This window comes from Culex quinquefasciatus, chromosome 3 (assembly GCF_015732765.1).
Source record: "Culex quinquefasciatus strain JHB chromosome 3, VPISU_Cqui_1.0_pri_paternal, whole genome shotgun sequence".
Lineage (NCBI taxonomy): Eukaryota > Metazoa > Arthropoda > Insecta > Diptera > Culicidae > Culex > Culex quinquefasciatus.
In genome coordinates, this window is record NC_051863.1 from 159,936,444 (window position 1) to 159,948,700 (window position 12,257).

The 12,257-nt window shown below is 36.4% G+C and overlaps 1 protein-coding gene across 1 annotated transcript; it reads left to right on the forward strand.

Moving 5' to 3' along the window:
• Positions 1–192: 192 nt before the first annotated feature.
• On the forward strand, positions 193–11,421 carry LOC6036574. Its single transcript, XM_038264155.1, has 6 exons — positions 193–960; positions 9,081–9,195; positions 9,254–9,424; positions 9,822–9,958; positions 10,012–10,795; positions 11,105–11,421. Exons 1-6 carry the CDS (start codon positions 889–891, stop codon positions 11,131–11,133), a joined length of 1,308 nt encoding a protein of 435 aa, XP_038120083.1. The 5' UTR covers positions 193–888; the 3' UTR covers positions 11,134–11,421.
• The last annotated feature ends 836 nt before the right edge of the window (positions 11,422–12,257 follow it).

A 12,257-nucleotide genomic window follows, 5' to 3' on the forward strand; every position in this document is an offset into this window, starting at 1 on the left:
GGTACAGCTAAACAAACAGAAGATTCACACAGCGATATCAGTTTACCTCTCGCGCGGGGACGCAATGTGTCTCCAGCTGGCTGTCCACTCCAACAAAGAAGGGAGACGACACTCCGAGATACCTCAGAAGCATGGTGGCATGGGTGAAGTTGCAGGGGGAAAACACTTGCGCGCGGGCGCGTACCTTCGCAGGTACAATCAGTTGTACTTAACCACCCGGCTGGGCAAGGTTTACGGTCTGCAAAATTGCGCGTGCAGCTCTTTCTAAATCGCGACCTTATCACGGCTATCGGGGGCTAATCGCGCGTCCGAGAAAAAAAAATTATCGAAATAAATAAAACATGTAGACGACAATGGTTTAGGACGGAATGGGGGGAGCTTAACGAGTCGAAAACCGTCCGAAAAACAATAAATTTTAGGGAAAATGGTTGACCCACTCGATTAGTCAGTGCGAAGAAAAGATGGCAGATTTCGATACGAGCTGATAAGAGCTGGAGCTCGTGAGACAGAACACACAAAAATAAGCGTTTATCGCACGCGAAAAAAAAACTCAACTCAGATTGATTACAGTCCACAAGTTGCTGCTGGAGGGTTTTTTCCTGGCTCTAATCAACCGTGAAATAAAAAAAAAGACTCGCCAAAGATACTGCGTGTGAGATATCGGTGCCAAACCGGGGTTGTTTTATGTGCCATTCTGGAAGTCTTGTGAGTTAGTCAGTTGTCGTGATCCAGAGCCAGCTGATGGTTGGCGGGAGAATGTGAAAAACGCAAGTGATAATCACGAGAAAATCGACGGAAATCGACGAAAGTGAGCAGCGAGCAAGTGATTTAAAGTGTGTGCGTTGAACGTCACCACCACCGGAAGAAGTTTGAAAGTGACGACACGAAATGGTGTTTAACTGTACCTTGTGCGGGATGGGCCCGAGGGCCACCATCGTGCTGGTTGGATTGTTGTCACTGGTAAGGAAATTGATTCATGTAAATGCGGTTGGTTCTGCTGACCACCATTGGTTAAAAACGATGTCGTAAGCTTAGTTTTTGCCAATCAATGAAAAAAGGCAGTGAATTTTGTGAAGTGAACTTTTGAATTGAAAACCATTCACTTGAATAATTCGATCTTCAAATGTTTTTTTTTAATTTACTCGTTGTCTTTGATGCTTTCGGCTTTTTTGCCTTCCTCACTGAGGTAAGGCTATAATCATGCTCCAAATATGAACTTTTTTTAAGCTCGAAAACCCACCTTGCTCAACTCAAGATCAACTCAGAATCGAAACTGAAAAAATGTCTGTGTGTTAGAGTGTAACAAAAATGACTTTTTGGCGGGCATTCTGGGGCTGGTTCCGGTTGGCGTACTGAGCCCAAATGGCGTGCATCCTTGCGCATCTTTTGGTATATATTACATTGAAGTTTTAAGCATCCTAGAGCTCGGTACAGGCCTTCAAAGTATGGCATTTTTTTTTTCCAAAAATCGGCCCAAGCAAAAAAAAGTATGCGTCGCACCTCGCTACGTCCGAGACGCTATTTGAGCCGTAGAGGATTGATTTTAGCCAAATTCGAATGTTTGAATGCAACAGGGCTGCGGAGTCGGGTCATATTTCAAGCGACTCCGACTCCGGCTTGCTGAGATTAGACGACTCCAACTCCAACTCCGGCTCCGGCTTTCAGTCCCAACCGACTCCAAATCCGGCCTACCAACTCTAGCCGACTCCGACTCCAGCTTTCTACAAATTGTTGGCTCCGACTCCGACTCCGACTCCACATATTTTGAAATGTTTCAAAAGTTTGTTAACTATTATTTTGAAAACATTGATAAATAGCATTATTTAAATACTCTCTAAGTGCTATGTTTTTCTCAAGGAAGAATCAACGGAAATAAAAGTTTCTAGGTTACAAGTTTTATACGTTGTTGAAACAGAATTCAAAAACTATATCCAGTTTTGAAGGCATTTTCAGAAGAACAGTTTTGTAATTAAATTGGGTTTTATTTACTTAACCTCAAATTAGCTTGTTTGTTTCTTTTACATTTAAACTATAAAAAGCTTATATATTTTAATATTAAATTGCATTTTTTTTTGAATGAATCATTAAAAGAAACCTGGCCTTGATAATCAATTTAACATATAAATTCAAGCACATTGACTATCAAAGTCACCTTGTTTTTTTTAAATAACAATTTTAAACGAAACTGTTTTTTTGCAATTCCTCTGTGAAACTGTCAACTTTTCCTGTCCTTCTGGAGAAACGGAACGGCCTACTTTTCCCTACCAAAAATAACAAAATGGAAAATTTATACCTTTCAACACCAGTGCTGAAAAGTTCCACTTAAAATAACTTTTCACCACTAGTATCGAAAAGTAACATTTTTCAATATTTTTTTTTTGTTTTGAACGGTGAGTTTACTTAACACATGAATAATTGACATAAAATTCCATTCAAAAAGCGTTTTTCGGAATAGCAAAAAGTGTTGTAAGCAATAAGCAGCAATGAATGTACGACACGTACTTAAAACAACTTCTTTTTGCAACTTGTTGCATAAACAACTATTTAAAGATTATGATCGCAAATCAAGGTATCTAAAAAATGTGTTCGTGGAAAAGATAATTAAGGGGTCCTTTTCAAATACCCGTGACCTAGAAAATATTTTACCTGGGAATTATTGATTTATTTTAATTTTAAAATTTTCAATATACATAGAAGGAGGCGCGCAATACTTCTTGAATCTTCACCTATAACGAAGCTTTATGAATGATCGTGCGCCTCCTTTAAAATATATGAAATATCAAAATATTGGATAAAAACCAAAATCCACAGGTAAAATATTTTCCAGGTCATTTTAAAAGGACCTTAAAGCAATCTTTCCAAAAAACATTTTTTTAGGTACATTGATTTGCAATGATAATCACCTTCCGAAATATTGGCGTGGAACATACAATATGAGAAAATTATTACCGGATGAATAATATTTTAATTTTGTGTACTTTTTGGTACTGAAATCTTGAGATTTGTTCAACGATTTTTTGCAACGATATCAACATAGTTTGTCAAGGATCAACATTCTCATATTTTAGTAGAGAAATAGTAAACATTAAGATAATCGATATATTTAACATATTCAATGATTATTTCAAAATAAGTTGCAACAGTAATGATAATTTTTGTCAGTTTCAATTATTTTAAATGCAACACTTTGATTTTTTTTGTACTTAGTTTAAAACAAAATGCACATGTTGATTTCTTAGAAATAGATTGTTATAACGATTGAATATTTGTTGGAAGAGTTATACTGTCAGTGACTTTTTCCGATTTCCAAAAACAGCAATTATTATTTTAAAACTTTTTTTATACCTCGTTAGTTTTCCCTGAAAAATGATTTACTTAAAACCTCCAAGACTTTCGCTATCAGGGTAAAAGATGACTGAGTGTGTACTTTTTTCAGAGAGAACTAGATTAAATTTGGTCAACTTTGAATTGAAAGGGATGCAGTCAAGAATCAATTAAATATTTCTGACAACAAAAAGTTATAATACTTGGGTAAGAGGGAATAAACAAGTTATCATTTAGTAAAATAACACAATAAGAGTTTTCCAATCACAGTAAAAAGATTCAAAAACATAATGACAACTGATAAATCTTAAAAAAATGGCAATTGAGTACATACGACTTAAAAAAACAGTTAAAAATATAAGAAGTTTTGTAAATTAAGCTGTTTTATAGCAAATACTGAACAACAAGATTTTATTTGCATTTAAGATGACTCCGACTCCGGGTTATCCGAAATTTTCGGCTCCGACTCCGACTCCGACTTGAGCTCATAAAATTTAGCCGACTCCGGCTCCGACTCCGACTCCAGCTGTTCGAGTTTTGACGACTCCGACTCCAGGTCCCCAGAAAGACCCGACTACTCCACAGCCCTGGAATGCATAAACATTACCAAATTCGAATCGATTATCCGAACATTTGATAATCCAAATTGAAAATTTTCCAAGGCTTTCGGATAATCGAGTCTAACCTGTATGTCGTTAAAATTTTGATTTCAAATAAAATCTTCAAAGGTCAAATTCAAATAATGATTTATAGCTTTTTTACAATTGCACAAAAAAATTATCAGTTTGTGTCAGAAATTTTATTTATTTTATTTGTATTTTTGTTCTTGAAAAGTTCAGGATATCGAATGTTCTCTCTTAGGCTAACTAAATAGGAAAACCAGCAAGCTTAGCACAAGAGAGTACAGAGGCATCAATATATTGAGGAATTTAAATGCTATGAATTTGGGGTGACGAACCTAACAGAGTACGGGTCATTCCTTCCCAAGTGACCACGCGTCCAACATCGACCTTCACCAAATCAGCTCATACTTAGCATGGGGGTTGTTTTTGCCCCAAAAACAAAGAATCCCAAGTTTGGTGACATTTGTTCCAACCTCGCGCCCGTGTCACCCCCCTCTTTTTCTGAGATTTTTGAAAAACCTCATTTTTAAAATGCATTTTGCTAAAAGAAAAGTTTACAAAAAGTGAACTTTTGGGTATGCACATTTTGAAGATTTTTTGACGTAGAATCGAATGGCGTACTCAAAATTTACGTACAGTGTTGCCAGATATGAAAATTTGACGCTTTAAGTTTTAAAATGCATTTTAACCCTTTGAACGAGCACTTACGGGAAAACTGACAATTGCATTCGATTGCTGAGAGTTTTTTACATTTAATTCAATCAAAACCTCAGGTTAAATTGAATATTTCTAGAGATAGCACATTTTAAAATTGGAAAGCCCTGTATTACATAGGAAATGTTTCACTTAACCACCAATTTTCAACAGTACATTGTGTTAGAGCATAGTAGGCCTTGAAATTTGAAAAAAATACAAATTTCTTAACGGAAGTAAGTGAATGTCCAATGCTATATAGAAGCTGTTTTAAAGCTTTATAAAAGAATAATAAATCGTTTATTATATTCAGTGTAAGGTGACAATCAAGTGTTAATCATCAAATTATCAAAACAATGCTGTCTTCATTTAAAACAATATTTATTTGGACTGGCAATATAATTTTTTACGGATGGAGCTATCCCAAGTAACAAGCCCAAGTAACAAGGCTAATGCTTTAGATTCTTATGAAGTCAGTTTTAATAAATGCAAACAATATTTATTACATTTTTCACCAAACCCAACAGGTTTTATCATCACAAAATCTGAAAGATACTTTAAGAATTTCTCAAGATATGATAAAGAATTGTGTTTAGAAGTTTTAAATCAGTTTTCAACTTTTTTCTTTTAGTACACCTGAAGAATTCTACGTAGAGCCTAAATTGCCTAACAAAGTCTGCTATAGAGCAATTCCAGCTCAAATCAGGAATTTTTCTGGTACTTTTGTGACCGACCCTCTCCGGTTTCAATGAAACTTTGTAGACATGTTATCCTAGGCCTATATAAGGCATTTTTGTGTATATGGAGTGTATAGTACTCGAAAATAACATTTGAGAAGGGCGTAAGGTATTTAAATATTTTTGTATTTTGTCATTTAAAAATTACTGTATCTCGAAGCCGTCGTATCAAAAAGTGGTCAAAGACAAACTTGTAGGAAATTGGACGGGCTTTCTGAAAAAAATACACTGAAACAAAAACACAAGCCACATCTATGAGAGTTTTTGATTTTTAAGTCTAAAACATAAATTTAAAGGTGATGTCACGATTTTTTTTAGTTCAAAATTTTTGAGGCAATAGTCTAAAATATAACCAAAAGACTGACGAAAAATACAAGATGGTATGTCTCTCCCAAAAAAAAAAAAAAAAAAAAACAAAAATCATTTACTAAAACTGTTTTTTTTGAAAAGTGGTCTAAACGTCAAAATTTTTGAAAACCGGTAGTGGGAATCGATTTTCCAGACAATTTTACATAAAAGTCTCCATATTGACCATTTTCCTATGTCCAATCCTTGGTAAGATACAGAGGTTTTAAAAATGAAAATGTTGAAAAAACGGATTTTTTGGTGGTTTTTGGCATTTTCTACATGACAGACTTGAATTTTCAGTCTCGTAAATATTTTTACCGGAAAGCTCGTCCAATTTCCGATAAGTTTGCCTCTGACTGCATTTCAACTGGATGTAAGGGCTTACAGATATAAGCTTAATTTCATTGCTGAGCAATTCTCTACGAAATCGGTCTTTTTTCTTCAATTTTAATTTTTGTATTTTTTAATCCGGCTGAAACTTTTTTGGTGCCTTCGGTATGCCCAAAGAAGCCATTTTGCATCATTAGTTTGTCCATATAATTTTCCATACAAATTCGGCAGCTGTCCATACAAAAATGATGTATGAAAATTCAAAAATCTGTATCTTTTGAAGGAATTTTTGATCGATTTGGTGTCTTCGGCAAAGTTGTAGGTATGGATACGGACTACACTGGAAAAAATAATACACGGTAAAAAAATTTGGTGATTTTTTATTTAACTTTATCACTAAAACTTGATTTACAAAAAACACTATTTTTAATTTTTTATTTTTGATATGTTTTAGAAGGCATAAAATGCCAACTTTTCAGAAATTTCCAGGTTGTGCAAAAATCACTGACCGAGTTATGAATTTTTAATCAATACTGATTTTTCAAAAATCGAAATTTTGGTCGTAAAATTTTCAACTTCATTTTTCGATGTAAAATCAAATTTGCAATCAAAAAGTACTTTACTGAAATTTTGATAAAGTGCACCGTTTTCAAGTTATAGCCATATTTAAGTGACTTTTTGAAAATAGTCGCAGTTTTCATTTTTAAATTAGTGCACATGTTTGCCCAGTTTTGAAAAAATATTTTTGAAAAGCTGAGAAAATTCTCTATATTTTGCTTATTCGGACTATGTTGATACGACCTTTAGTTGCTGAGATATTGCAATGCAAAGGTTTAAAAACAGGAAAATTGATGTTTTCTAAGTTTCACCCAAACAACCCACCATTTTCTATCGTCAATATCTCAGCAACTAATGGTCCGATTTTCAATGTTAATATATGAAACAATTGTGAAATTTTCCGATCTTTTCGAAAAAATATTTTGGAATTTTCAAATCAAGACAAACATTTTAAAAGGGCGTAATATTGAATGTTTGGCCTTTGTGAAATGTTAGTCTTGATTTGAAAATTCCAAAATATTTTTTCGAAGAGATCGGAAAATTTCACAAATGTTTCATATATTAACATTGAAAATCGGACCATTAGTTGCTGAGATATTGACGATAGAAAATGGTGGGTTGTTTGGGTGAAACTTAGAAAACATCAATTTTCCTGTTTTTAAACCTTTGCATTGCAATATCTCAGCAACTAAAGGTCGTATCAACAAAGTCCAAATAAGCAAAATATAGAGAATTTTCTCAGCTTTTCAAAAATATTTTTTCAAAACTGGGCAAACATGTGCACTAATTTAAAAATGAAAACTGCGACTATTTTCAAAAAGTCACTTAAATATGGCTATAACTTGAAAACGGTGCACTTTATCAAAATTTCAGTAAAGTACTTTTGATTGCAAATTTGATTTTACATCGAAAAATGAAGTTGAAAAATTTTACGACCAAAATTTCGATTTTTGAAAAATCAGTATTGATTAAAAATTCATAACTCGGTCAGTGATTTTTGCACAACCTGAAATTTCTGAAAAGTTGGCATTTTATGCCTTCTAAAACATATCAAAAATAAAAAAATAAAAATAGTGTTTTTTGTAAATCAAGTTTTAGTGATAAAAGTTAAATAAAAAATCACCAAATTTTTTTACCGTGTATTATTTTTTCCAGTGTAGTCCGTATCCATACCTACAACTTTGCCGAAGACACCAAACCGATCAAAAATTCCTTCAAAAGATACAGATTTTTGAATTTTCATACATCATTTTTGTATGGACAGCTGCCGAATTTGTATGGAAAATTATATGGACAAACTAATGATGCAAAATGGCTTCTTTGGGCATACCGAAGGCACCAAAAAAGTTTCAGTCGGATTAAAAAATACAAAAAAAATCGAATGACCGAAATCCTAGAGAACTGCTCTGCTTATAACTGAAAATAGAATATTTTTTTCAGTGTGGTAGAAACCAGGATAGTAAATTTAATAACGTAAATTTAAAAACGACATAAATTAAAACGCTGTCAAAGGCAAACTTATGGGAAATTGGACGAGCTTTCCGGTAAAATATTTACGAGATTAAAAAACCAAGTCTGTCATATAGAAATTGCCAAAAACCACCAAAAAAACCGGTTTTTTCAACATTTTCATTTTTAAAACCTCTGTATCTTCCGAAGGATTGGACATAGGACAATGGTCAATATGGAGACTTTTATGTAAAATTGTCTGGAGAATCGATTCCCACTACCGGTTTTCAAAAATTTTGACGTTTAGACCATTGAACAAAACGACTATTCATCAATTTTTATCCACATTTGTCTGTTGAAAAATTCGGGAAAAGAATTTATCAGAAAATGAATCACTACAGCAACACCCTCTCTCTCTTTCTTATCAGTACAATAGCACCACGCTTAATTCAAACAAGATAGTAGAGCAAGGATATTATCTTCAAACACTTTTTATCACTGATGACGAAATCGAGAGCCTTATAAAGTATCTTCAATTTTAACCCGTGGTTGGCCGCATTCAAATTCCTGCACAGATAATTGTGCCGAGAAAAAGTTGAACACCTTTCACGACGGGGTGGCTCTAATTTGTCACCAACAACATGACAGGTGGTTGACGATATCTGTGACAAAATGTCTGTCTATTCAGCTCGTATGTGGCTTATATGTCGCAGATTAGCGCACCTCTGATAACACGGTTTGTCATGGGAAGCGCGATTTTTTTTTTGTGATTTGACCTCACAGTTTTTTTTGCAATTGGATTGTCGCCATAAAGTCGTCTGCTAGGGTGATGGATCAGTTGATGAAGGGCACTTTATCAAACTTGAGTCAAATGATTTGGGTTCATTTATCATTGATGAAATATCACAGATTTATTTACAATTTTGGGAGCTAAAATGAAAATGATTCTTGAAATTTCAAGAATAATCGATGAAAATTTAAATATGAGTAAAAATCGTTCCTTTTATTCTCTTTACAGCTCTTTTCCGCGGGCTACGTACTTTTCACGACAGCCGGTGTTCTAGCGCACAACTGTGTCCTACCCATGAACAATTCCATAGAGGAGTACGCAATTTACGTGTATTATTTGCGAAGTAAACCACCTAAAATTCATTCAATTGTGCAAAAATCATAATTTCACCCCGTTTACAGATGCCGAATGCGGCAAGATTAATCTGACCAACCTGGGCATCGCGAACGTGCCCGCCGACTTTCAAATCGACGTGCCGGATGTGAGCGATGCCGGACATCGGACCTACATCCTGTGCATCGTCGGGCTGGTGATATACGGGCTGTGGTTCATCACCAGCTTGTTCCTGCTGAGTAAGTTTAGAGCCGGATTGTTATTCTGACCGTTTTTGGTGAATCGACATGAAATGTTTCAAGTGTGGCATCGGTCTAATAAATAGCTGAGCCAAATTGTTAAACATACAATTTTGGTGGATTTTTTGGAAACATTTCATCGCACAAATTCAATGGTACATCTCAAGCTGACATTTGGCGAAGAAGTGTCATTCCCTGCCAAACTTTTCACCGACATGACATGAGAATGCTTACCGGTGAAACGTTTCAAAGAAATCCACCAAAATTTCAAGTTCAATAATACAACTGTGATGATTAAATTGTGGAATGAAATGTTTCAAAAATCAACGAAAATGATCCCTTAAACGCTTTTGAGGTTTTTGAAGCGAAAAATATAAGTTATTTTGGTTCATTTCAGCCTCGGCATGCATTTCCTGTTTGGGAAGATGCGGCATAGCTTTCGGGATCTACCCGTATGTCGTAGTCTTGTTCCTAGTGTTGGCTTTTGACGTCGTTGGACTTGTGTATTACATGATAGACTTTGTAGAAAGTTTTGTAAGTACAATAAGACTGCCAGGTTTGCAACATTTCAGAATTTCATTTTTCAGGAACTCGATTTCGTGCTGAATCTGCTGGAAATCGGGAATCAAGACGTAGTAAGGCCCTTCTTCAAAGACATTGATGACATCTTCTTGATTGTTCCACCACTGATCTTCTGGATCACCGCCTCCAAGGGCGTCATCATTTGGTTCATCTTCTTCCTGTTGGCGTTTGTCATGCTCGGCGTCGGCAGTCGCCTCTGGGAGGAAAACAAACCGGCGCCACCGTACAGTTCGGTGTCCCCACGGACGGCAACTGCGGCTACGGCTCCAGTCGAAATGGTCGAGGACACTCGGACGGTGGCAGCGGTTCGTTACACCGACCCCGCCAGGCAGCCTAACGATCAGTTAGTGTACAGTGAACCTCCACCGCCGGTGACAAACACCACGATGGTAGTTAACAATAACAACAACGTAATCCGACGAACTGTTGAACCGCTTAAGGTTGGCTACGACCAACAGGAGCCGCCGGTATACCGGTCGAACGAAGCACCAGGTCCGCTGCGCAATACCGTGCTCAACCCGTACACGGACAAACGGTTCTCGTACCTGCCCGGTAATCCGCAGCCGTTTTCGTACCTGGCCGGACCTCCCCAGATGAACCCGCGGAACTCGACCAAAGTGCCGGAAGAGCACGGTCAACTGCCGAGGTCGTACTTCCCGGCGGCACGTGATTGGGAAGAACCCAAGCGGATAACATCGACGCTTACCGAGAGTAAGGACTTCGGCGGGCAGGAGTTCAGGACGCCAACGAGCAAACCGGGCTCCGAAGATCGGTCCAGCGATGAAGGGAGTAAGTATTGAAATTATTTTGATCATTTAGGTGGAACGTCGGTTGTTACTGGCTGCCTGACCTGACTGATGAAATGTTTCAAAAAATATAATGAGATTTAGAACCACTCGACGCAGTTTCTTGATATATTTCATTAGACATTAGGCACAAAATCCTCGGTGGTTTGACACTTTTTAGTTTGCACCCCCGTTTGCTTGACAAAGTCAAACTAAACAGTGACAAACTGTCATTCGTAAATCAAATATTTCAATGGTCCATTAAGCAATAATAATTCAATAATCATTTCAACAAAATTTTTAATAATTTCAGAATGGAGTGGACCCGAGTACCGATATTGAACCAAAGAAATGACGCCATCGAGTGAGAGTTGAAATTAATTATTTGTTAGCATGTGTAAATAAATCTGTTAAAGCTGGACAACCACTGTAGACCAGTGAGTTATTCAAAACTACTAATTATAAAGGATATAATATCGATCGACAGTAATACGACAAAATAAGTGCAAATCGAAGCAGTTAAGTCGCGCGCACGGATGAGTGTGTGATTTGCCATGCGCTAAACGGGTGCTCCAAGGGTTTCCTAATAAACAGCAAAACAAATACAAGGTATTATTTTTTTCAAGAGGACTAGACTTTTTGAATTTTTGTAACGGAATGAAAAGGCCCTGTACTGTGACGATGTATTTGGGTGATAAACGGTAAGCCGATGGGGGTGGTTATCGCTTTGGTTTACAACGTGTTCGATAATTTGCGCGGATGTGATAGAGGGAATGACTCATTCATTAGCGGTGGTTTGGTTTGGTTATCAGGAGGAAACAATGAACAAAAAATGCGATAATCTGGACTTTTATTACAATTATAGATGGTCAGTCCAGACGGAGCGGGCCGGTAGAATTCAAGGTATATGAGGAATGATCTAATGATTCTCACATAAAAAGTATAACGAACGGAGCAAGGAACGGGCCATTGACAGTTGCAGGAATTGATTTGTCTCCTCGCAAACTTCAAACCATACAAAATTGTTACCGGATTTTGAGAGCTGCACGAGGCCCTGGCAATACAACCCAGAGTTGCATTGTTAATTTGATTTTGGTTAACCGCGGTAAATTTTCTTGAAATAATTCGTTGGCGTCAAACTGTCAAAAATTGATCGCGGTGGATACTTTTCTACCACAGTTTTTTTGTGTGATCAATGTGGTAAATGCTTTGGTGGGTTTTGACAGTTCGAAATATTTCAAGTAAATTTACCGCGGTTAACCAAAATCAAATTAACAATGCTACTCATATTTTGGTAGATTTTCTTGAAATAATTCGTTAGTATCGAACAGTCAAAAGTAGAGGGTGACGATACTCGAGATTTTCAATTTCCCGGGAATCGAGAGTTGAAATTGACAATTTCCCGGGAATTTCCGGGACCCGGGAGTTTTGTTGACTTTGCCAATAACAAAAAAAGAAAAGTAATA

Coding starts and splice junctions, on each gene's coding strand:
- LOC6036574 (XM_038264155.1), top strand. CDS start 889: ATGGTGTTTAACTGTACCTTGTGCGGGATGGGCCCGAGGGCCACCATC. Junction 9,196..9,253: donor TTACGTGTATTATTTGCGAA/GTAAACCACCTA, acceptor CCCCGTTTACAG/ATGCCGAATGCGGCAAGATT. Junction 10,796..11,104: donor TCGGTCCAGCGATGAAGGGA/GTAAGTATTGAA, acceptor TAATAATTTCAG/AATGGAGTGGACCCGAGTAC.